The following is a 22,035-nucleotide window of genomic DNA, read 5'->3' as shown; positions in this document are numbered from 1 at the left end:
GATAAAAAGGGGGACATGAAGCTTTTTAAATTGATTTTGCTTTCTAATGCCACTGTACATTTTGAACTAATGTGTATAAAAAGTTTTAAAATATTTACAAATAAATATTTACAAATACTTTTAAGAAATTCAGGCAGTTATACTAAATTTTTTGAGTATTTAAATTAGAAGTGGAGCACTTTTGGCTGGGAGCTGAAGAGCTGTCACATTTGGCAGTAAGTTTAAATGTTAACCATGAGGGATTATTGAAACATCTGACAGATAGTGGGGACTTTGTGACCTGATAACCTTTTGGGCATATGAGAAGGAAAAGTATGGCTTGCTAGGGCATAAGTTTCAAGTAAAATATCTTGATTATCTTATTACCTACCAGAAAGTAGTCCATACTGGTCATAGGTCCATCAGTCATATTGGAGTTCCACCGCCAACCTAGTGATGCCCTGCTTGATGTGTGGTAATTCTTTTTAAGAGGATCCCAAGTTCTGCACCTGAACAGGGTCCTGAAGCAAAATCCAGTTGCAAATTTGTAATAGTTTGTAATTTCTTCAAGGAAAAATACATTAGAGGTTAAAACCTCTGCTCTGGTGCCTTGTAATCCTAAAGGGTGCAGTCCAAGATTATGAATACTGCATGGCCACTGGATCTGATATAGGGGTACATAGTGCTGATGATCTAAAAACCAGACAGGACCCCTTCTAAATATATTAAGAAAGTAGCCTTGACCCAACGTTTGGAAGGTGTTGTGTTGCAGATGCAATTCGATTGGTCAAACTACTCAACAATAAGCAAAACATTTTATTCCAAAACTACAGTTAAAACAAAGCGAAACTTGGAATAACAGCTCTGTTGCAGTACATAAAGAATAATTATTTTACTACTAAAAACAGTAACTGTTCCAAAATAGTAATATCCCATAAACACACCCTTGGCAAAAGGCAAATTCAGAAAACAGATTCATGTGCAACTCCTGTAGCAGGCAGACAATCCCCATCTTTTGGCTGTAACGAAGAAAGGAGGAAAATAGCTTTCACTTCTTCCAGCCCCCAACAGTAACTTCTGAAAGTGAAACTAAAAACCCTGGTTCTGTGGGAGTTCTATTGCTGCTGTTTTTATTGTTCCAAAGTCTGTCTTTTCTTTGTTTTAAAAAAAAAAGACCTCACAAGCTGTTTGCTTTCTTACAGACTGCATACTACCTCTTGTTTAATATCTCTCTAAAATCTAGGACAAAATAACCTTAAAGTCACAGCATCATCACATGGCTATTTTAAATAGATGGTCAGTACTTGGGAGAGGGGTGAGAAGCAGCAATCCTTTAAATGTTTTTTCCAATTGTGCGTGCCTCTGAGGTCCATGTGTAGCAGTGACTTCCAGAATTGGCAGAACTAGCATGCCAATTGGTGCAGAACCTCAGTAACCATGCACTTAAGGGACCACTTATGTGAATATGGAATTTGGGGTTTAGGTGAGAAATGTTAATGACTGAACTGGAACTTGATGCCATGAGCACTTCTATCTCTCTGCCTGTAGTTCTTCTTTGTACTGATCTCTATAATCTTCTCTGCTTCTGTGTTTCATTTGGTAAAATTAACTAGACTGTCACAATTGTAGCAATTAAATTGTAAATCCTAATTATACTTAAAAATGCTAAGTATGCTATCACTATTTTTGCAGGCATTCTCAAGTTTAGCAGAAGCTGCTTATGAAGCTGCAGATGTGGCAGATGATCAGGAAGAACCTGCAACATATTGCTTGTCGTCATCGTTTGAATTGATAGTTCAGAAGCTATTAGAAACTACTGACCGGTAGGAGAAGTACCTTGCACCTTTGCTTGATGTATGTCGGCTCTTGCCAATCTAGGCATCTGCTATTAAATTAAACTTGTAACTTGTTTGCAATTTCTTTTATCACTGAACTATATTTCATTAGAACAGCATTTGGTTCATTTGCCACAAATATTCACTTCTCATTCTTAATATGTAGCTGCTCATAGCTCATAGTTTGCAGTTGTCGTTTGACAACTGAGATACCCATTTGTCTTCACAGTCAAATATCGTGCAACTAAATGAGTCATTTTTGGTTGGGTTGTTGAATCATGCAATATCTTAGTGCTGTGGTTAAAAGTTCTGAAGATGTAGATTTGATGTAGTTGAATAAAATGTCTTTTTAGGCCTGATGGGCATCAAAATAACTTGCGGAGTGCTGCATATGAGGCACTGATGGAGATAGTCAAGAACAGCGCCAAGGACTGCTATCCAGCAGTGCAGAAAACAACTCTGGTCATCATGGAAAGGCTACAACAAGTGTTGCAAATGGAGGTATGTAGATTATGTATGTGACGGGTACCTGGTATTTAATATTCTGTTTTTTGGTTTTAAATAGCCATTCTGACTCAAATGTGAATGTGGAAATATTGAAAGTATTTCAGTGGAGTATGTAAGTGGATTGACTATGCAAACTCTTTGACAGTCACACTTGTGATCAGTTTGTTTAGTTTTATTTCTTTGCTACGGGCAGCAAATGTTTTCCTACAATATAACAATTATCAGTGCAACCCAAGTGTCAGTATGCTAACTGAATGCCCAAACTGGATACGCCTTTTGGTAAATTTAATCTGTCCAAACTAGTAAAATTGGTTAAATTCTTTGGAAAAAGTGCCTTTGTGTTTGAGCTACTTGGGGCACCAGTGTGTACTTTGCAGTTGAGATGTTGCCATGAAGTGATGTAGCATTAATGTAGATAGAAAGTATGCATTGAAATGGAGAAGTGATTAAATACAGGATATAGTGGAGTTCAGCATTTGGCCTACACATTTACTGATCACTTCAGTAATAACTCTGCTTTTCCTCTATGGCAAATAAGCAGCAAAAAGATATGAAAAGTGACAGACGTGAAAAGACTACCAGTTCCTTGCAGTCATGATGCAACAAAACGTTTTCATCCATTCCCTTTTATCAGCAGCAACTTAGTCTGAAAGAGACAATTAAAAGGAACAAAAATTTTAGATCAGTTCAGAAAATAGCAAAATTCCTTCAGATCAAAAGATGTTACATTGTATATCTTGTTTCCAGCTGCCACAATGGTCCATGTACCACCTTTATATACTGTTATTTTCATGAAAGTTGTGGAAATCCCTTCAAATGTTTTCCTTGTTCCATCTAGTCTCACATTCAAAGTACCTCAGACAGAATTCAGTACAATGATCTTCAGTCTCTGCTGTGTGCTACCCTACAGGTAGGTAATTTTTTTTCTCTTATCTTTTATGTTCTGGTGAGAGCAGTTGTGCTTGATTTTTGTGCTGGATAGTGCTACTCTGTTCTGTTTTGTCAGGCTCCCTGTGCGTTTTATTAGCATGTTTTCATTACTTGCAAGGTGCCCGCTGCTTTCTAGTTTAAAGCTATTTTACTGCTGCAGGCTAAAAACATATGAAAAATAGTAGAGCTTTTAAGTAGAATATCCATGTCCATTAATTGAGGCAGTTATTGAGTTGGATTTATGTGATGTTTTCTTGCATAGAATGTCTGACAAGCTCATGCACTATACAGAAATAGTGATTATGAATGAATCTGAATGTGTTTAGGTTTTCATAACAAATTTATAGATTTACTACAAAAAATTGGTCTTGCCCTTAGAATGTATTGCGGAAGGTGCAGCATCAGGATGCACTACAGATTTCTGATGTGGTGATGGCATCACTGCTAAGGATGTTCCAGAGCACTGCTGGCTCCGGAGGTGTGCAGGAAGATGCCCTCATGGCTGTCAGCACTCTAGTTGAAGGTATGCTTCATCATTTAAGAGTGCAGTGGAAGAACTGTACAAATGTGAAGTGTAGTTTCATTTTAATATTCTATTATTTGGGAAGTGCCTAACCCACCTTCTTCCCAAGACCAATTATTCTTGATATTTTTGCTTTTCCATCAAGATTAACATTGGAACAAAAATTTCAATTGGTTTCAATCAAGGAATGGGTGATCAAAATTAATCTGATTTAAATTCTATCCTTCCTGTGCAGAATTGAATTTTTGAGTTCTCAAATTAGTGACAACCAAACTCTGGGCAGAAGGTGGCTCAATGGTTAGCACTGCCTCACAGCACCAGGGATCCATGTTCAATTCTACCTTCTGGCGACCTTGAGTTTGCATGTTCTCCCCATTATTGCATGGGTTTCTTTGGGTGCTCCTGTTTCCTCCCACAGTTCAAAGATGAGACTAGGTGGATTGAGCATGCTAAATTCCTCATACACTCCAGGGTTGTAGATTAGCCATGGGGAATGCAGGTTACAGGGATAGAGTAGGGGTGGGTCTGGGTGGGATGCTTTTTGAAGGGTTGGTGCTCGCCCAATGTTACAAATGGCCTGCTTCCACACTGGGATTCTACCATTAAAAGTATGAACAGTTGTATTGTTATCTTTCAAAGATCAACAACTTATAATAGTACTGTGGGCTTAATTCAACTTAGTTTGCATCCCTCCTTGAAATGGGTCGTTTTTAATACTTTAAGTGCAAAATTTGCACTGTGTGTACCCTTGAATAATTGGAACACTTACATCAAAATGAATGAGTTGATTCTATATCCCACAAATAGAAATTGAGTCCCTAAATGATTGAATTGTGTTGAAATTTAAATATCCATTAAGTAATTTGCTAATTCATATATGTAGGAAGATATCTGGAATGTACTAAGCCTTATTTAATAAGTCCATTCAGTTACATACTAAATTATCATCACTGAATCACTATCTGTATACTTGGGATTACCATTAATCAGAAATTGGAGCACCGTATAAATGGAGTGGCTAGGAACCCTGCTGTTACTAACTCAGCTCCTGGCTTGCCAATTTAGGAGTGAGTGTACTTCTCACTTGCCTGGGTGAGGGCAGATCCAACAACCCTTGAAGTTTGGCACCATTTAGAACAATGCAGTCTGCTGGATTTGGCACTGCATACACAACTCCCACCCACCACACACTTACCCTCAGGCAGAGCAATGTGCACCACCTACAAGATGCAGTGCAGAAATTCACAACTCCTTACACAGTACCTTCCAAGCCTATAACCATTCCCAGATAGAAGGGAAAGGGCAGATATCATAAAACATGGAATTCCTACAATATAGAAGCAGATCATTTGGCCCATCCAGTCTACACTGATCGATCCTCCAAAGAGCGACCCACACTCTGCTCCTTTTTTGCCCCATTCCCCCTGTGACCCTACATTTGCTGTGGCTAATCCACTTAGCACATTCCTGGACACTGGATAATCGAGCATTGTCAGTCCATCTAACCAACACATCTCTGAACTGTGGAGGAAACCGGAGCACCCGGGGGAAGTCTACACCGATGATGGGGAGAATCTGCAAAATCTACATAGTCACCAGAGGATAGGGTTTGATCCGGGACCCTGGCGCTGACAGGTAGCAGTGCTAATCAGTGTGCCATCATCACTGTGGGAATACCACCAAATTGCTCCTCCTCCTCACATGGAAATGTACTGCTGTCCCTTCAGTGTTGTGGGGTCAAAATCCAGGAGCTCCTTCCCCAAACTTTAAAATTAGCTATTACTAGCTACCGGAGTCTGCTATTGATCCATTTTAGTATGGATGAATAACTGGTGTGTTGAGTTGTGCAAGATTAAAATGCTGTTGCTTTAATTATCCAGTTTACATTTTTGAGCAACTAATTTTCTTCCTTACACTTAGAAAATGATGAGTATCAATCTCCTTTTTCTATAGTACTAGGTTCAGAGTTTTTGAAGTACATGGATGCCTTCAAACCCTATCTAGGGATTGGACTAAAGAATTATGCAGAATATCAGGTAAGAATGCCTTTTTTTTTGCGGATGGGTGGGAAGTGGGAGGAGATCCTGATGGTAGGTTTACTAGGTAATTTCCATCTGCTCTGAAACACTTGCAGACGAGGCATCATCTAAGTAGGCTTTTAATCTTTACTTTCTGTATCTTTCCCTTCCTATTCACCATCCTTTCCCCCAAACATGCCCCAACTACTTGTCTTTACCTGATCTTGAATGTAATTTTTTTAAATGATCTTCTGTTGTACCTTTTCACATTCTTGCAATACTTCACAAGGCATGAATTAGTTGTGAAGTGGAGTCACTATTCTGCAGCAATCCCAAGTGCCTACTTTTTCTCCTTTTTTAGCCTCAGATGATGGAAGAAGAAACCAAAATACAATCTGGAACATTCAAAAGCTCCCAGTGCAGCCATTAAGGATAAATAATCCACCTTTTTTTTTTGGTTATGCTGAATGGTGACAAAATAGCAAAACTTGTTTGTTTAGATCAAATGTCCACTAGCACAGGCAGAGGGAATCTCTGACGATGTACTTCAGTCTATCATACAGTTTCTTTGAAGCTCAACCTGGCCCACAACATTTTTGCTATTTTAAAGGCATGATATAAATGTGGATTAATAGTTTAGTTTATTTGCCGAGTACTTTGGTCAGACCACATTTGGAGTATTGTGCGCAATTTTCGACGCTATATCTCAGTAAGAATGTGCTGGCCCAGGAGCATATTCAGAGGTGGTTCACGAGAATGGTCCCAGGAATGATAAGCTTAACGTATGGGGAACATTTCAGGATTCTGGGCTGATACTCGATGGAGATTAGAAGGATAAGGGGAGTATGAATTGAAAAATAAAAAATACTGAATGGCCTGGACAGAGTAGATGTTGGGAAGATGCTTCCATTGGTAGCAAAGGCTAGGACCTAAAGGTGCGTCTTTAGAGTGAAGGGAAGAAGTTTTCGGACAGAGATAAGGAGAAACTACTTCAGCCGGAGAGTGGTGAAATCTATGGAATTCATTGCCACAGAAGGCTAGGGAGGCCAGGTGACTGAATATACCTAAGACTGAGGTGTTCTTGAGAATCTAGGGTTGTGAGGAGAAAATGGGAGAATGGAGTTGAGAAGTTTTATCAGCTATGATTAAATGACAGTAGACTTGGTGAGCTGAATGGCCCAATTTCTGCTCCTATGTGTTATGGTCTAAGATGGTTTAATGAATAAGAGACCCAAGGAACCTGCAATATTTTTCAGAACTTTTCAGTAACTTGACAATTAACTATCGGCTTGTAATTACTTTGAGAACATAGCATGAGCAATCTCTGCATCTTTTTCAGGAGCAAATTAAAGTCAGTAACGCTGGTGCTCACTTAGTTTTGTGTGATAGAGAAAAATAGTTGTATATGGCTTATTTATCGGCACATATTTCACATTGCCTAGGCTTTAACCTGTGCATTGATTGATGAAATGGATCAAATTAGAATTTTCTTTCAGTGGAAATTAGCTTGGTGAGGCTTGATACCAAATAGAATTGCAACCTTTGGTGCTAAGATTTTATATGGGAAATTTGTATGGGTGAAGTTCCATTCTTGTAATACCGCAGAGAAGTACCATCACTGACTGGGATATTGGGCTAGCTATAATTATTAAATATAACCTGGTTTGTCAAAGTTGGCCTATTATTTTAAATACTAATGTTTTTGAAGGTGTGTCTTGCGGCAGTGGGCCTAGTTGGAGACCTGTGCAGAGCCCTTCAATCTAATATGCTACCTTTCTGTGACGAAATGATGCAACTTTTGCTAGAGAATCTGGGGGTAAGTTGGCATCTAAAATATCAGATTTAATTTCTTGATTAACATCTAGAAAGCTTTGTGTTTGTTCAAACTACTATGACTTAATTATAAATTTTCAATTTATGCTGAAGTGGTGATTGAGACAATTTGCTTTATTGATTAAAGGTTTTCCTGAAGTACAGCAAATGCTTTATTTGCTGGTACATTTGGAATTGGGAGTGTCAGTTGATCAAGTGTTTGGGTTGATTACATGGACCTCCTTCAATGTAAAAAGACTATACAAAGTAATAGCATAATACAGGGGATATACGCACTATTATACTTCATTTGCAACATAAATCACTTAATGCAATGTTTCCTTAAATAAAACCAAACTTTTTCACTCCCCCTCAACTGACTATTCAGACATTGCGGAGATTGTGATAATACAATAAACTTCCAGTGTTGTATCACTTTTGCCGGTTCATGTGGCACTGGTTAAAACAAAATTTGCTGTATGTTTGTATTATCTAAAATTGGGTTCTAGCTATTGTAGGATTTTTAAATATTTTCTTAGAACATTGGATGTAATTTCCTTTTCTTTCAGAATGAAAACGTCCATCGATCTGTTAAGCCACAGATTCTGTCTGTGTTTGGGGATATTGCCCTTGCTATTGCAGGAGAATTTAAGAAGTATCTAGATATTGTCCTGGATACCCTCCAACAGGCATCACAAGCTCAAGTAGACAAAGTAAGTCCAACTCAAAGCATTTAAACCCCACTGCAACACAATTTGACTTCTCGTTTGAAAAAGTGTAGTTAACTTGATAATATGATGAACTAATTCATATCTTTATAATTTTTATTATCGTGACCTTGTACACCAGATAAATTCTGTTTTATATAATTGTAGACCATCAGTAAATTAAGCAAGTTTTTTAATTGCGAAGACTTGGTTTCTTACACTTGATTTTTATAAAGATCCTGTTTAATAAATTTAGGTTGTACCTGAACTATGCATGTATTTGCACTTCAGTCAGCTGTGCTAAGGTTCTTACTTATTTTTAGACAGATTATGATATGGTGGATTACCTGAACGAACTAAGAGAAGGTTGTTTGGAGGCATATACTGGTATTATTCAAGGTCTGAAGGGTGACCAAGAGAATGTGCATCGTAAGTTTAATTGTTCAAAGATAATGAATCTAATTTTTGAAATTTGGATGTAGTTAGTTTTAAAACTACTTGCATTTGCTTCTGCAGCTGATGTGATGTTGGTGCAACCAAGAGTAGAATTCATTCTCTCTTTTATCGATCACATTGCACGAGATGAAGATCACACAGATGGGGTAGTTGCCTGTGCTGCTGGACTGATAGGGTAAGCGTCTTTAGATAAGGGAAATGATTTTTTTTTACAGCTGTTAATGAGAGGTCACCCATTTACAACTTCAGTAGTTTTCCACTTTTTCAACACTGGCACAGTGGTTAGCGCTGCTGCCTCACAGCACCAGGGACCTGGGTTTGATTCCAGACTCAGGTGAGTGTGAAGTTTGCACATTCTCTCTGCATGGATTTCTGCTGGGTGCTCAGTTTTCCTCCCACAGTTCAAAGATATGCAGGTCATGTGGATTGGCTGTGCGAAATTACCCAGTAATTTCCAGGGATGTGTAGGCTAGATGGACTAGCCATGGGAAATGTGGGGTTATAGGGATAGTGTGAGGGCTATTGTAGGATTCTGATTCTAATATGCTTTCCAAGTAAGTAAATGCATGGCCTTGTTCATACATTCTTTCTGGAGGTGTGTATATTCTCTAGAAATTCAAAACTGATTATGTGCGAGGCCAGGGAGTTTATTTTTAAAGACCTGTTCATTTTATGATTCTTGAATTGTTTTTCAGAGACTTGTGTACAGCATTTGGGAAGGATGTACTGAAATTAGTTGAAGCCAGGCCTATGATTCATGAATTATTGACTGAAGGAAGACGATCAAAAACGAACAAAACTAAAACTTTGGCAACATGGGCTACTAAAGAGCTTCGAAAACTGAAAAATCAAGCTTGGTAAGACATCTGTGTTGCCTAGGATGCTTATTATACTGGTTATCTTCAGTGGCTTTGTTCTTGTTTTTATAACAAGTTTTAAAATAAGTAAACTTAATGGGCAATTTTTTGAATTCTATGCATTTTGCACTCGTTTAACTAGATTTTTAAAAAAATTTTAATGGCCCATTCTCTAATTATGATCCCACTGAGAAGGGAGAACAAAGTGTTTTTAAAATTTTAAATCTGGAAGTATGTGTTAACACCAGAGACCACATTGAGACTCTATTCCTTTGTTTATTTTCCCCATTGTATTTAAAAGTCAGGTGACATATTTGGAAATCCAAAATGCAGTTCAGAGGAGAACTAACCACATTAACACTGGGAAGGAAAAGGAATTGACTTCTGGCTAGTTTTTATTCTCTCCTGGAGTACAGTGATTTTGGATAGAGTTAACAATCTTGGGCAGGTCTCAACTTTATAAAAGCCTTTATTGAGAACACTTGTGCTCCTGGAGGAGAATTTATTAGATGGAGATGATGTGGAGGTTCGAGGTCATGTGAAGTCAAGATTGTTGAATGAAGGGCTGGGGGCTTCTGAAGCATTTTCACATGGTAAATCTTGTGGAAACAGTTTATTTGGAAGCATTTAAAGGAATCCTTCACTGATTTCAGGGCATCAGTGAGGAATTTTGATGGCGACACAGTGGTTAGCACTGCTACCTCAGCGCCAGTGACCTGGGTTCAATTCCCGCCTCAGGCAACTTTGTGGAGTTTGCACATTCTCCCTGTGTTTGCAAGGGTTTCCTCCCACAGTCCAAAAATGTGCAGGTTAGGTGAATTGGCCATACTAAATTGCCCGTAGTGTTAGATGAAGGGGTAAGTGTAGGTGAATGGGTCTGGGTGGGTTGCTCTTCGGAGGGTCGGTGTGGGCTTGTTGGGTTGAAGGGCCTGTTTCCACATTGTAAGTAATGAATCTAGTAATGAGTCTATTCCTTTAAATCCATAACACTATCTCACTAAAATTTCCTGAAGAAGGGCCTGTGCCCGAAACGTCAAATCTCCTGTTCCCTGGATGCTGCCTGACCTGCTGTGCTGTTCCAGCAATAAAGTTTCAACTTTGATCTCCAGCATCTGCAGACCTCACTTTCTCCATGAATCTAGTAATCTAAAGTCCAGACCCTCCTGAAGTTTTTTCATTCATTTGTCCACAATTATTTTCTTTACCGTGTATTATTGTTGACTGTCAATGTAGTTGCCAAATCTTCAAAACATAATACAGAAATGCTCTTTCCTTGATCCTATTCCTTTAAATCCATAACACTATCTCACTAAAATTTCTTGCCAAGAACAGACTCCCTATCATCTACAAGTGTACTTTGCTAACTTGTGCAGATCTATTTTGAATTTATTGCACTCCCATTCCTTATTCCTGCCTGCAAAACATGTATCATTTACCATATTCAGGTTATTCTGTGCTTCATTGACTTAAGTTTATTTCACTAATGAAGTTGTTGATTCCAGCTGTTTTAATAACGAATAATTGCAACAAATTCCTTAAATTGTCCTGATCATTTCTACTCCATTTAGGTGACATTTTAGTCAATCCATTTCCCTCACAAGGACAAATAGTCAGGATGGTAGGGTAACTTTGTTCGTATAAGTTGAAATGTGTTAGCAAGAAATGACCTTGGATCCTGATAATGTACAATCTGAATGGATAGAATTTCAAACATTACATGAAGATACGTCTGGGATTAGACAACGCACCCTTCCAAACAGCAGCTCTAATGTACAACACAAAATAAATCAGGAGATAATGGCATGCCTGAAGAAAAGGCAGTTCATTAATCATGGACAACTTTAATGTTGATCGGAGACCATTAAATGGGCAGAAGTGGCCACGAGGAAGATATTGTATTTGGACTGTTTCCTGAAAGTGTTCTGGATCCAACTGTAGATCAGGCTAAAATGAAAAGAAAAATGCAATGCTAGAAATCTGAAACCTAAACAAAGAGGAGAAATGTAGGTCTGGCAACATTGATGGAGAGCAAGGAGAAAGTGAGGACTGCAAATGCTGGAGATCAGTCAAAAAGTATGGTGCCGGAAAAGCACAGGTCAGGCAGCATCCGAGGAGCAGGAGAGTCAACATTTCAAGCATAAGCCCTTCAGGAATGCAGGGTGGGGAGCTGAAGAGGGCTAAGAGATAAATGGAGGGTGGTGGGGCTGGGGGAGGGTAGCATGGAAGGTGATAATTAGATTGAGGGGCGGGTGATGGTGATAGGTCAGAGCAGAGGATGGAACAGATAGATGGGCAGGAAGATGGACCAGTAGGACCGTTCAAGAGGACAGTGCTGAGTTGGAAGGTTGGATCTGGAATAAGGTGTGGGCTGGCAAGATGAGGAAACTGTGAAATGGACTGATTCCAAGGCAGAAGATGAAGTGTCCTTCCTCCAGGTGTCAGGTGGGTTGGATTTCGCAGTGGAGGCAACCCGGGACTTGCACGTCTATGAAGTGGTCGGCCACAGGGCATTGGGGGTTTTGGGTGCATGTGTCCCAGAGATGTTCTCTGAGCTGTTCTGCAAGTTGGCATCCAGTCTCCACAATGTAAAGGAGACCACATCGAGAGCAGCAGCGGATACATAGGTGAGGTGTTTAGATGTGCAGGAAAATCTCTGCCAGGTGTGGAATGATCCTGTTGGGCCTTACATGGAGGTGAGGGGAGGTTCCGGTGCAGGTTTTGTGCCTCTTGCAGTGGCAAGGAAGGGTGCCAGGAGTGGAGGGTGGGTTGGTGGTGGCATGGACCTAATGAAGGGGTCACAGAGGGAATGGTCTCTGTGGAATGCTGATTGGGGAGGGAAACGGATCTGACTCTAGTTGGTGGAAATGGCAGAGGATGGTTGTGTCCAGAAATTGGTGGGGTTTCTATTCTTGTTGAGGGGTGGGGTTCAAGGGCAGAGGTGCACATGAACTGGAGATGATGTGCTGGAGGGCATCCGCTCTGACCTATCACCTTCTCCCCCCCCCCCCACCCCCCACCTTCATCTCTCTATCGCCCTCCAAGCAACCTTCCTGCCCTACCCCCCCACACACACACACACACTTCCATAAAATCCCTGAGGAAGGACTTATGCCTGAAACGTTGACTCTTCAGCTTTTTGGCTGCTTTTTCAGCGCCACGCTTTTTCTCTTTATGGAGGGAAAGCAGAATTAACCTTTTGTCTGGTGACTTTTTAGAACTCTGGAAAATACAGGTACTGCCAGACTTGAATTTTACAGCTATTTTTCTATTCTCTTTTATGGCTCAGACTATTTTTGATCCAGTAATGTGTAATCTAATGTAAAATAAACAGGTTTAAAGTCCACTAGAGAACAGTGACTGTAATATAGAATTATGCATTTAGTTTAAGAAACGTGTCAAACAACTGAGGATATTTATATGGCAATGAGGGCTTAGGTGGACCGGGAAAGGAGTTTAGCAGAAAAAATGGTTGAACAACCGATCACCTTTTAAAACCTTACTAGAAAAATTGAAAGTACTACGGAAACTAATGGGACTAAAGGCTGACAAGTTCTCCAGGTCTGATAGGTTGCATCCTTTTGATTTTAAAGGAAGTAGCTCAAGCAATAGTGGAAGCACTGGTAGTAATCTTGCCAGAATTCTTAGATTCTGGAAAAGTCTCAGGTTTGGGAAAGTGTTTGTTGAAAAAGGGATGGAGCCAACAAAAAGTGACTAGGGTAGTTAACTTTAACATGTCATTGAGAAAATATTGCATTTATTAGAAAGCAGTTAAGGATTATCAGATCAGTTACTATCTCATCGAATGGCAAAGCAGACTTGATGGGCAGAATGGCTGCCTTATGGTACACATGAATCTACTGTCTCAATACTGCACAATTGAGAGACTAGGTAGCCAATAAATTTTTGCTAAACTGAAAATGCTTGTGACCAATACAATGCCCCTTTTTTTATGATCTTTATCCACCATATCCTTTCTCTGCGTCCTCCATTTCAGTTTAATTTTGAATACACTGGAGTTTGGGGCATTTCACTGTTTAGTGGTACTTTGATTTACACCTAAAATTGCACCCTAAGCATTTCTGGAGTTTGTTTGCTTATTGCAAATCCCAAATTAAAATTATCAGTAGCATTTCTGTCCTGATTTCTGTTAACTACAGTTCTCCTTCTGTAATGTCACCTACTGCCAGTATGTAGCAGGTCTCACCAATTAGCATTGTGCCCTCCCTTTTCTTGTCATATGTCAATTTGACCTTTTGTTATGAATGTTGCTGGGAAGGAAAGTTTTTTTTTGTCGGAATTGAGCATTTGATATTTGTTCTAGTGTATGTTTATTCACAAATTTTAACTCCAGTCGAAACTAGAAGGCCATACTTTATATTTTGGAATAGTCCAAAATTTGTGTGCACAGATTGGGAAATTTCAAAATCCAATTTATGCGGTGTTGCATATAATCTGCTGAATTATGTAAACTTCCATAGTATGATCTTCCACCTTTCCAAATTTCAGTCTGACCTCACCCCTCAAGCTGTTTTCAGATATCATTGTGATAAGTTTTATCAATGCAAGTCCAAATATTCATCAGTGTTCAAATGATCTGAATCCAATCCACCTCCCACCCCCACCCCGGATAATCTTTCTTTTCTTTGGGACAGACCTCTGTCCTCAATTACACCCAGAAACTCCTATCATTGTTGCTCTACTGTCTTCCCCATTAGGCTTTGCTTCCAGTCGATTTTCATCAGTTCCTTGAATCAAGGGAAAGGGAAAGCGACAGGGAGTATGGAGTCAAGTAGAAAGATAAGCAGCAGGTTAGCTTGTGTGCAGGGTTTAAGTTCAAGGTAGACTACGAATGAAGCAAAAAGGAAGGATAACTTAGGATATATTACTAGAGATGTTGGAAATCAGAGGATAATAAAATTAGCATTAAGGTGCTAATGCTCGTAGTATTCGTAACAAAGATTAATGGTGCAAATCATCGTGAATGATTATGATATGGTAGGCATCACAGACATAGTTGCAGGGGCTTCAGGACTGGCATTTAAACATCCAAGGATTTACAACATATCAAAGACAGAGGTGGGTAGAGGGGGTGGGGTTGCCTTGTTAGTTAAGAATGAAATTAAATCTGTGGCACTGAATGACAGGTTCAGATGATGTGGAGTCTGTGGGTGGAGTTGAGGAACGACAAAGACAAAAAAAACCATAATGGGAGTTATGTACAGACCTCCCAGCAGTGGTCAGGGCCAGGGGTACAGGATGTATCCGGAGATAGGGCTTGTCAGAAAGGCAAGGTCATTGTGATCATGGGAGACTTCAATATGGCAGTAGACTGGGTGAATAATGTTGCTGGTGGATCCAAGGAAGGGGAATTCATGGAATACTTACAGGAATGGCTTTTTGGATCAGCTTGTGATGGAGCCCACAAGGGAGCAGGCTATTCTGCACTTAGTGCTATGTAATGAGCCAGACTTTTATAAAAATCTTAAAAGTAAGGGAACACTTAGGAGGCAGCGGTCATAATATAGTAGAGTTTCGCCTGCAGTTTAAAAGAGAGAAGGCAAAATCGGGTGTAATAGTGTTATAGTTAAACAAAGGTATTTGCAGGGGCATGAGAGGAACTGATGCAAATCGACTGGAAGCAGAGCCTAGCGGGAAGACGGTAGAGCAATCATGGCAGGAACTTCTGGGTGTAACGGAGGACACAGTACAGAGGTTCACCCCAAAGAAAAGATTATTCGGCAGGGTGGGGGAGTTAGACAGCCATGGCTGGCAAAGGAAGTCAAGAAATGTATCAAAGAGAGAGCCTATAAAGTGGCCAAAATCACTGGGAGATCAGAAGATTAGGAAGACTGCAAAAACAGGATAACAGAGATAAGGAGACGAAAAAAACATGAAGGTAAGCTAGCCGGTAGTATTAGAAATGATAGCAAAAGTTTCTTTCAATACATAAGAAACAAAAGTGAGGCCAAAGTAGAAATTGGGCCACTCCAAATTAATGCAGGACGGCTAATGCTGGAAGATAAGGAAATAGCTGAAAACTTAAATACTTTCCGTCAGTCTTCACAGTGGAAGACATGAGTAATATCCTAACAGTTAAGGAGAGTCGTGGGCTTAGTTGAGTATGGCAGCCATTACAAAAGAGTGCTAGAAAAGCTAAAAGGTCTAAAAATAGATAAATCTCCTGGCCCCGATGAACTACATCCTAGAGTTCTGAGGGAGGTGGCTGAGGAAAAAGCGGAGGCGTTGGTTGTGATCTTTCAAAAGTCACTGAAGTCAGGGAATGTCTCAGGTGATGGGAAAATCGCTATTCTAACCCCCTTGTTCAAGAAAGGATCAAGACAAAATATGGAAAACGTTAGGCCCATTAGCCTAACCTCTGGTTGTAGGTAAAATTCTAGAATCCATTGTTAAGGATGCGATTTCTAAATTCTTGGATATGCAGTGTCAGATTAGACTAAGTCAGCATGGATTTAGTATGGGGATGTCATGCCTGACAAACCTGTTTTGAATTCTTTGAAGAGATAACAAGTAGGTCAGACCAGGGAAAGCCAGCAATCTGTCTGGACATCGAAAAGGAAGGACGTACTGACACTGGAGCATGTCCAGCAGAGATTCACATGGATGATCCCTGGAATGGTGGGCCTAACATACGATTAATGGCTGAGGATCCTGGGATTGTATTCATTAGAGTTTAGAAGGTTGAGGGGAGATCTAATAGAAACTTACAGAATAATGCATGGCTGAGAAAGGGTGGACACTGGAAATTTGTTTGTTAGGTGGAGAGATTAGAGCCCATGGACACAGCCTTAGAATTAGTGTTTAGAATGGAAATGAGACATTTCTTCAGCCAGAGCGTGGTGGGCTGGCTGGGCCATTAATCTCCTCTTTGAAGACTTTTAATAAATTCTTGATCTCAGAAATTAAAGGCTATGGGGAGAGTGCTGGTAAGTGGAGTTGAAATGCCTGTCAGCCATAATTAAGTGGTGCAGTGGAGTCACTGGGCCTTACTTTCACTCCTGTGTCTTATGGTTTTAATTCTGAAAAAACTTGACCTTGCAGAAACAAGATAAGCAATGGAAGTACCAAGGCTTGATTGGTCTTTGATCAAAGAAGTAACCCAGCTACATTTGTTCACTGAAAGGCTCACTCTCAGAATATGGGTGGGTAATCCTATCCCAAACTTTACATTGGCAGTAGAGGATGGCTAAATCAATGTTATACTCCAAAAGGTAATTCTTTTAAACTGAATTCAAGCCTATACTTTAAGACCATGAGACCATAAGAAATGGGAACCTCCCACATCTGAGCAAATGCTCTTTCCCACTTAGCCTGTATCACACCTTGGTTGAAATTCACTAGAGGAACAGGACTGACTGAGTTGCTGTCTTCTGTAGCAGTGAAATTTCTCTTGTATTATATGGGATTATATAATGCAGTCATGACAAGTTGGTGTTGCTGCATGTAATCAAATATATTTACACAAGCACCACATCTGATTTAAAACTAGACCATTGGCCCTTTTGAGCCTGCTCCACCATTCAATAGGATTGACACTCATCCAGTTTCCTGCCCTTCTGCCATAACTCTTGATTCCACTAGGGATCAAGAATTAGATCAGCCTTAAATATGAGAGTTTTGTTTCCATTAGCTACACTCCTTAAAGCACTTGCCCCTTTATTTGTTAACTCTGCATATTTATACCACAGTTCAGGTCCAATTAACACTAATGCTGTTCCCTCATTCCATTTGGCCTCAGGCATTCCTACCAATCATATAACAATAATAAGTGGGACAATGGTGCAACTAGAATTGACAGATTCAACCAAGACTAGGGTTGATGTTTGAGAGTTAATATTTTCCACACTGAGGCAAGACTTGCAAAGATTCTAATTCAAGGTTGTAGAATGAAAGAAAGTGAAAAAGATTGGATGTAGGATAGTTTACAGTGGAGCAGATGTTCAGAAGATCAGAGCTTCAGGGAATGCAGCTGACTTCCAAAGTCTTCCCCCTCTAAATGAGCCATTGTCTGGCTCAATGCCCACCAAACAATAGATTAGCGTTGGATAACTGAGCAGCTGTTCTGACCTCTCGCATTTTCTAAAATAATTAATTTGAACTAGATGGTAGTGCCAAACAAGAGCATCCTGGGGTTTGAGAGCTGCACTGGGGAATTTTCAGCTGGTATCTTTTTTTGTTCCAGATTCTGACAGCATTGGGATGAGGAAGACACCTGAGGCCCCACTGGAATTCTCAAATCTTTGGAACAGAAGTGAGGAGTGTGCAAGGATGTTGAATGTTTGAGAATGTGAGAATGAGTGAGTGAGGTTTGCATCACACCACCTGATCCAGCAGTATCTTGGACTGAACGCCGAAACAGAGGCCAACATAACCTGCAACAAAGAACGAGAAGAAATCCCTTTCTCTCAAACAGCGGGAGTGTTTTAAGAAAATAAATTCAAAGGATTATGGACATTGCTGCTGGGAGGAAAATTGAATCCTCAGCCTGGCTGATGTAATCGTACTATGTGGAAATTCGTGCATGAATAATGAGGTTGAGGTTCTTGGTCAGGGATGAGTGTGTGTGAGTGAGAAGGCATACACTTTCTCTACTTCAGATACATTACAATTTACTTAAATGGTTAGCATTTGCATTAAAGAGTTGAATCTACTGAAGCAGCACAAAAGAATTGAATGAGAGTTGCTCTTATTGGGAAACACTGATGAATGTTCAGAGCTTCCTTGTGCGAAGCTTTAGTTAGTCTTCAGCCTAGTTTAAGGAGATGGTATCCCCTTTCTAAATAGCTTGCATTGGCTATATTTTCATCCACTGAATCAGATCCAAACAACATGCCATTTAACCTATTCCAACTATTTTTGAAAATATCCATATAGTTTCTCAAATGCAGCAAAATTTTGTATAGACCTTTAATTAAAGGTGGCCTATTTTTAGCAGTGTTACTGCCATTTGCTTTGAAAAATAACGATGCGTTGTGTTTTACAAGAACGCTGGGATAGATAGATAAATGGTGTGTTTAGATGTTTTATTTCCATACCTCTAAATTCAGTGCATGTAGGTTAACAAAGGGATCGTGGTCAAGCAAATCTGGTGATCAGTGACAGGTATTTGGAAATAACCATAATAGTGCTGTATGGTCAAGGTGGCAACTATATCCCCACTGTTGTATCTTGCCATCATTGTCATACCACCACTTTTGCCTACCAGGTATTTTTGAATTGATGGCCATGTTGGCTGAGGGCTTGTTGCTTTCTCTTCACATCATGAAGGATACTATCTCTTTAAAAGAAAAAAAAAGAAGCCTTTCTTCCCCTGTAATGAGAAATAAAACTGTGAAAAAGTGTAAATGATGCAGAGGGATTTGAAAAGGTTCAAGAAATCAAAATGAAAATGCATCATGCCCTAATCTGCCGGATAGCACTTTGGAACCCCCCCCTTTCCCCTCCACAATTTGTACTGTAGCAGCTGAAACAACATAGAGTGCCAAAGATTTATTAATTGTATTCAGGTCATGCTTTGGATTTCTAAAGAGTTTGGAGGAAAACAAAATCAAATTTCATATTGAAAGTAGGCATGTAGGATGCCATTCAAACGACTTGGTGATCTATCTTGCTTTTATTTGATTAGGAAAATAAAGAAAAATTGTGGTATTGATGTCTCGCTGCTCTTGATATCAGACGCTAACTAGACCAGAGACACTTGTAAAACAAAAGTGGCATATTTTTCCAACAAAGTCTGAATTTAAAAAGTGTCAAAACATTCCCCAGCACAACTTGTACTTAGTCTTACATTGTGATTCTGAAACAACTATACTTCCACACAATAATGTAACAACTGTATACAGGGTATTGGATATGTGCCTTAGTGTCAGGTGAATACAGTTTGGTGCTGTTTTCATCCCACTTCACTGCAGGCTGAGAGTTGAGGCACCATGTATTTACACTGGCAAAAGGGTGTTTTATCCAGTTAATAATTGCAAACTGGGAAAGGTCTGGGCCTTTTCATGCCTTTATTTTGTACTTTGGAGATCGTACTGATGGGGAATTCTGATCATTCCTCAGTGCTACCTGTTGCTGTCCTGTGGGCTTTCAGCTGTAGAAAACAGGATAATAAAGTACACTGAGAAATAGTAAGTGTTCTTTGTGTCTTTATTGATCTTCAGTAGTTTTTCTTCACTATTTAGTTGCTTCTTCCAGAATAGTGAACAACAACCCTTTATGCATTCAAGTAGCATGTAAAAAAGCATGTTTGGATTAACTTGACCTTTCATAGACTGAGTCTTCCAAGATTAGAGTCTACTGAGCTATCAACTGAAACTGTGTTTCAAGCCTGTGCAAATGTTATCTTCTCACTTTGATGCTCACCCTATTAAATATAATTAACTCAGTGCTGTGGGTTTGATTTGAAATTCCATTCAGTCACTACTTCTAAAACAAGTGAAGCTATCCAAACTAAATGGACCTTCAAATTTAAATTTTTGTCTGTGGTACCTTAAAATGGTTCAAGATTGTGGTAGTTATTTGGGGAAAAATAATTAAACAAAACCCACGCATTTGCAGCTATAACTCGTCAATGTTATAGCACTGTAGAGTCGTGATAAAACTGCCAATGACTGTTTAGAAATAGCTTTTCTCAGATGTATTGTCTTTAGCAGTCCCTTGGGATTAAAGATGGTGTGCTTTCCCCTCTCACTTAATGGGTTATGAGATTGATAACATTTTCAGTGCATCTCCAGATCAGCTCTGGTCTGAAGTCAAGCAGCTGCTATTTAGAGTTAACACTTGAACAAAAGAACATGTAGTTATCTTTGAAATTTTTGCTAGTGAGACTGGACAGTGGACAAAGTCAATCTTTCTGTTTAAGCTGTCCTCAGTTTGTGGAATTTGTCACTTAATGCTGACACTTGCATGGACAACTGATGTAAACCTTTTGGACTATCAAAGGTCCAATAAAATGAAATGTTCATGTATTGCTTTTGATAGAAAAATGGCACTATGATAGAAATTGTACTGGATCCTGAGAGAACTACCCAGCTGGGACTATTCTCCAACCCTATCTCTGGTCTTCTGAATTCAGCAGTATCAAATATGTATCCAACTCTGTTCTGAACCTGCCACCTATGGAATCCATTTATACCCCTATCTTATGCAGTGCATTCCAAATCACAACTGATTAAGGAAGTTTCTCATCATCTAGCTCGCTGTGATTATCTTGGAGTTGTGACCACTAGTTAGATTTATAGATTTAGATTTTATTGTCATGTGCACTCTAGTACAGTGAAGTGTGTAATGTTGCCAGAGTGCCATCTTGGGTACAAGGGTACCTAGGAATAAAATTACCGACTCGTGAAAACAACATATCCTCGTTTGCCATGTTAAAATTGTTAGGAACATTGTAAACTTCATGATCATACTTAATTCCTGCTGTAAGGAGAATAAGCCCAATTTCTCTGCTTTTATCTAAAATCCCTCATTCCCAAGTATCATTCTAATAAATTCCATTCTACAGGAGGGAATAACTTCGACTGAAGTCATAACAAAATGCGTGACCAAAGATTTTTATGTCCCAATACAAAGGGGGTGAGAATTATGAAGTGCAAACACCAGTAAGGGTGGATTGAATGAACAAAGGTGTCAAATAAGTGATATGTGGCATTTTGGGGATAATTGTATGGCTGAAGTATGTTAGACAATTGATGTACTAAAATGAGTTAGTTTGGAAATATGGTGACTTAAGATGAATGAGTGAACCTCTGCTGTTGAGATTATCTGGTACCCTGAGATTTGGATCAACAATGCTACTTGAGACCAATGATGGCTAGGATGTGAAATTTGTCTAAGTAAAAGCAAAATACTGCTAGGGTCATTAAGCTCAAAGTTGCTACTAGAACTGATGTGTTTTTCCAGCTGTTTTTATTTCATGAAAATTGTCACAGGTGGGCAGGATATCTTGATTCGAAGGGCAGCAGCAGTACTTTAGTTAACAAATGTTCTATTCTCTCTGCCTCGCACGGTATTCCATTTAGAACTTTACTGATACAAAAAAATGCAATCAACAACTAAAATATATTTGTAACTTTGAGTGAAGAGTTGATTTAGTTTCCATGTAATCATTATTCCTTAGCCTTCACCCTACTTGTGCTGTCCGTCCTACCTTTCCATTTTTTATGAAATCCTTGGATGCTGCAAGACATTTTGAGGCATCTACATGTTTGAATAACAATTTGTTTTGTACACTTGAAGACAACTTTCATACTCTTTCCAGGAATTTACTCACCTCCCAGTCTATTCCTGATAATGAGATTAGTCATCTTATTGAATGGGAGAGAAGACTCAAAAGCCCAAGTGACCTTATTCTCATGTTATAGGTATCTACAGTTGTATAACTAGGTTTCT

General features: G+C 39.4%; 1 protein-coding gene across 1 annotated transcript in view; it reads left to right on the top strand.

The window, feature by feature from the left end:
- Positions 1–19,769, top strand: part of kpnb1 (karyopherin (importin) beta 1) — a 42,930-nt gene extending 23,161 nt beyond the window's left edge. Inside the window, exons 12-22 of the mRNA XM_043674807.1 lie at positions 1,672–1,802; positions 2,168–2,315; positions 3,160–3,231; positions 3,630–3,774; positions 5,728–5,810; positions 7,501–7,608; positions 8,174–8,317; positions 8,635–8,740; positions 8,828–8,942; positions 9,463–9,624; positions 17,825–19,769. Coding sequence (XP_043530742.1) covers positions 1,672–1,802; positions 2,168–2,315; positions 3,160–3,231; positions 3,630–3,774; positions 5,728–5,810; positions 7,501–7,608; positions 8,174–8,317; positions 8,635–8,740; positions 8,828–8,942; positions 9,463–9,624; position 17,825 — 1,215 coding nt within the window. The 3' untranslated portion in view covers positions 17,826–19,769. The remainder of the gene's footprint in view (positions 1–1,671; positions 1,803–2,167; positions 2,316–3,159; positions 3,232–3,629; positions 3,775–5,727; positions 5,811–7,500; positions 7,609–8,173; positions 8,318–8,634; positions 8,741–8,827; positions 8,943–9,462; positions 9,625–17,824) is intronic.
- The last annotated feature ends 2,266 nt before the right edge of the window (positions 19,770–22,035 follow it).

This window comes from Chiloscyllium plagiosum, chromosome 33, assembly GCF_004010195.1.
Source record: "Chiloscyllium plagiosum isolate BGI_BamShark_2017 chromosome 33, ASM401019v2, whole genome shotgun sequence".
Taxonomy (NCBI): domain Eukaryota; kingdom Metazoa; phylum Chordata; class Chondrichthyes; order Orectolobiformes; family Hemiscylliidae; genus Chiloscyllium; species Chiloscyllium plagiosum.
Note: the sequence above shows the minus strand (reverse complement) of the source record. Positions and strands in the feature narration are given on the sequence as shown.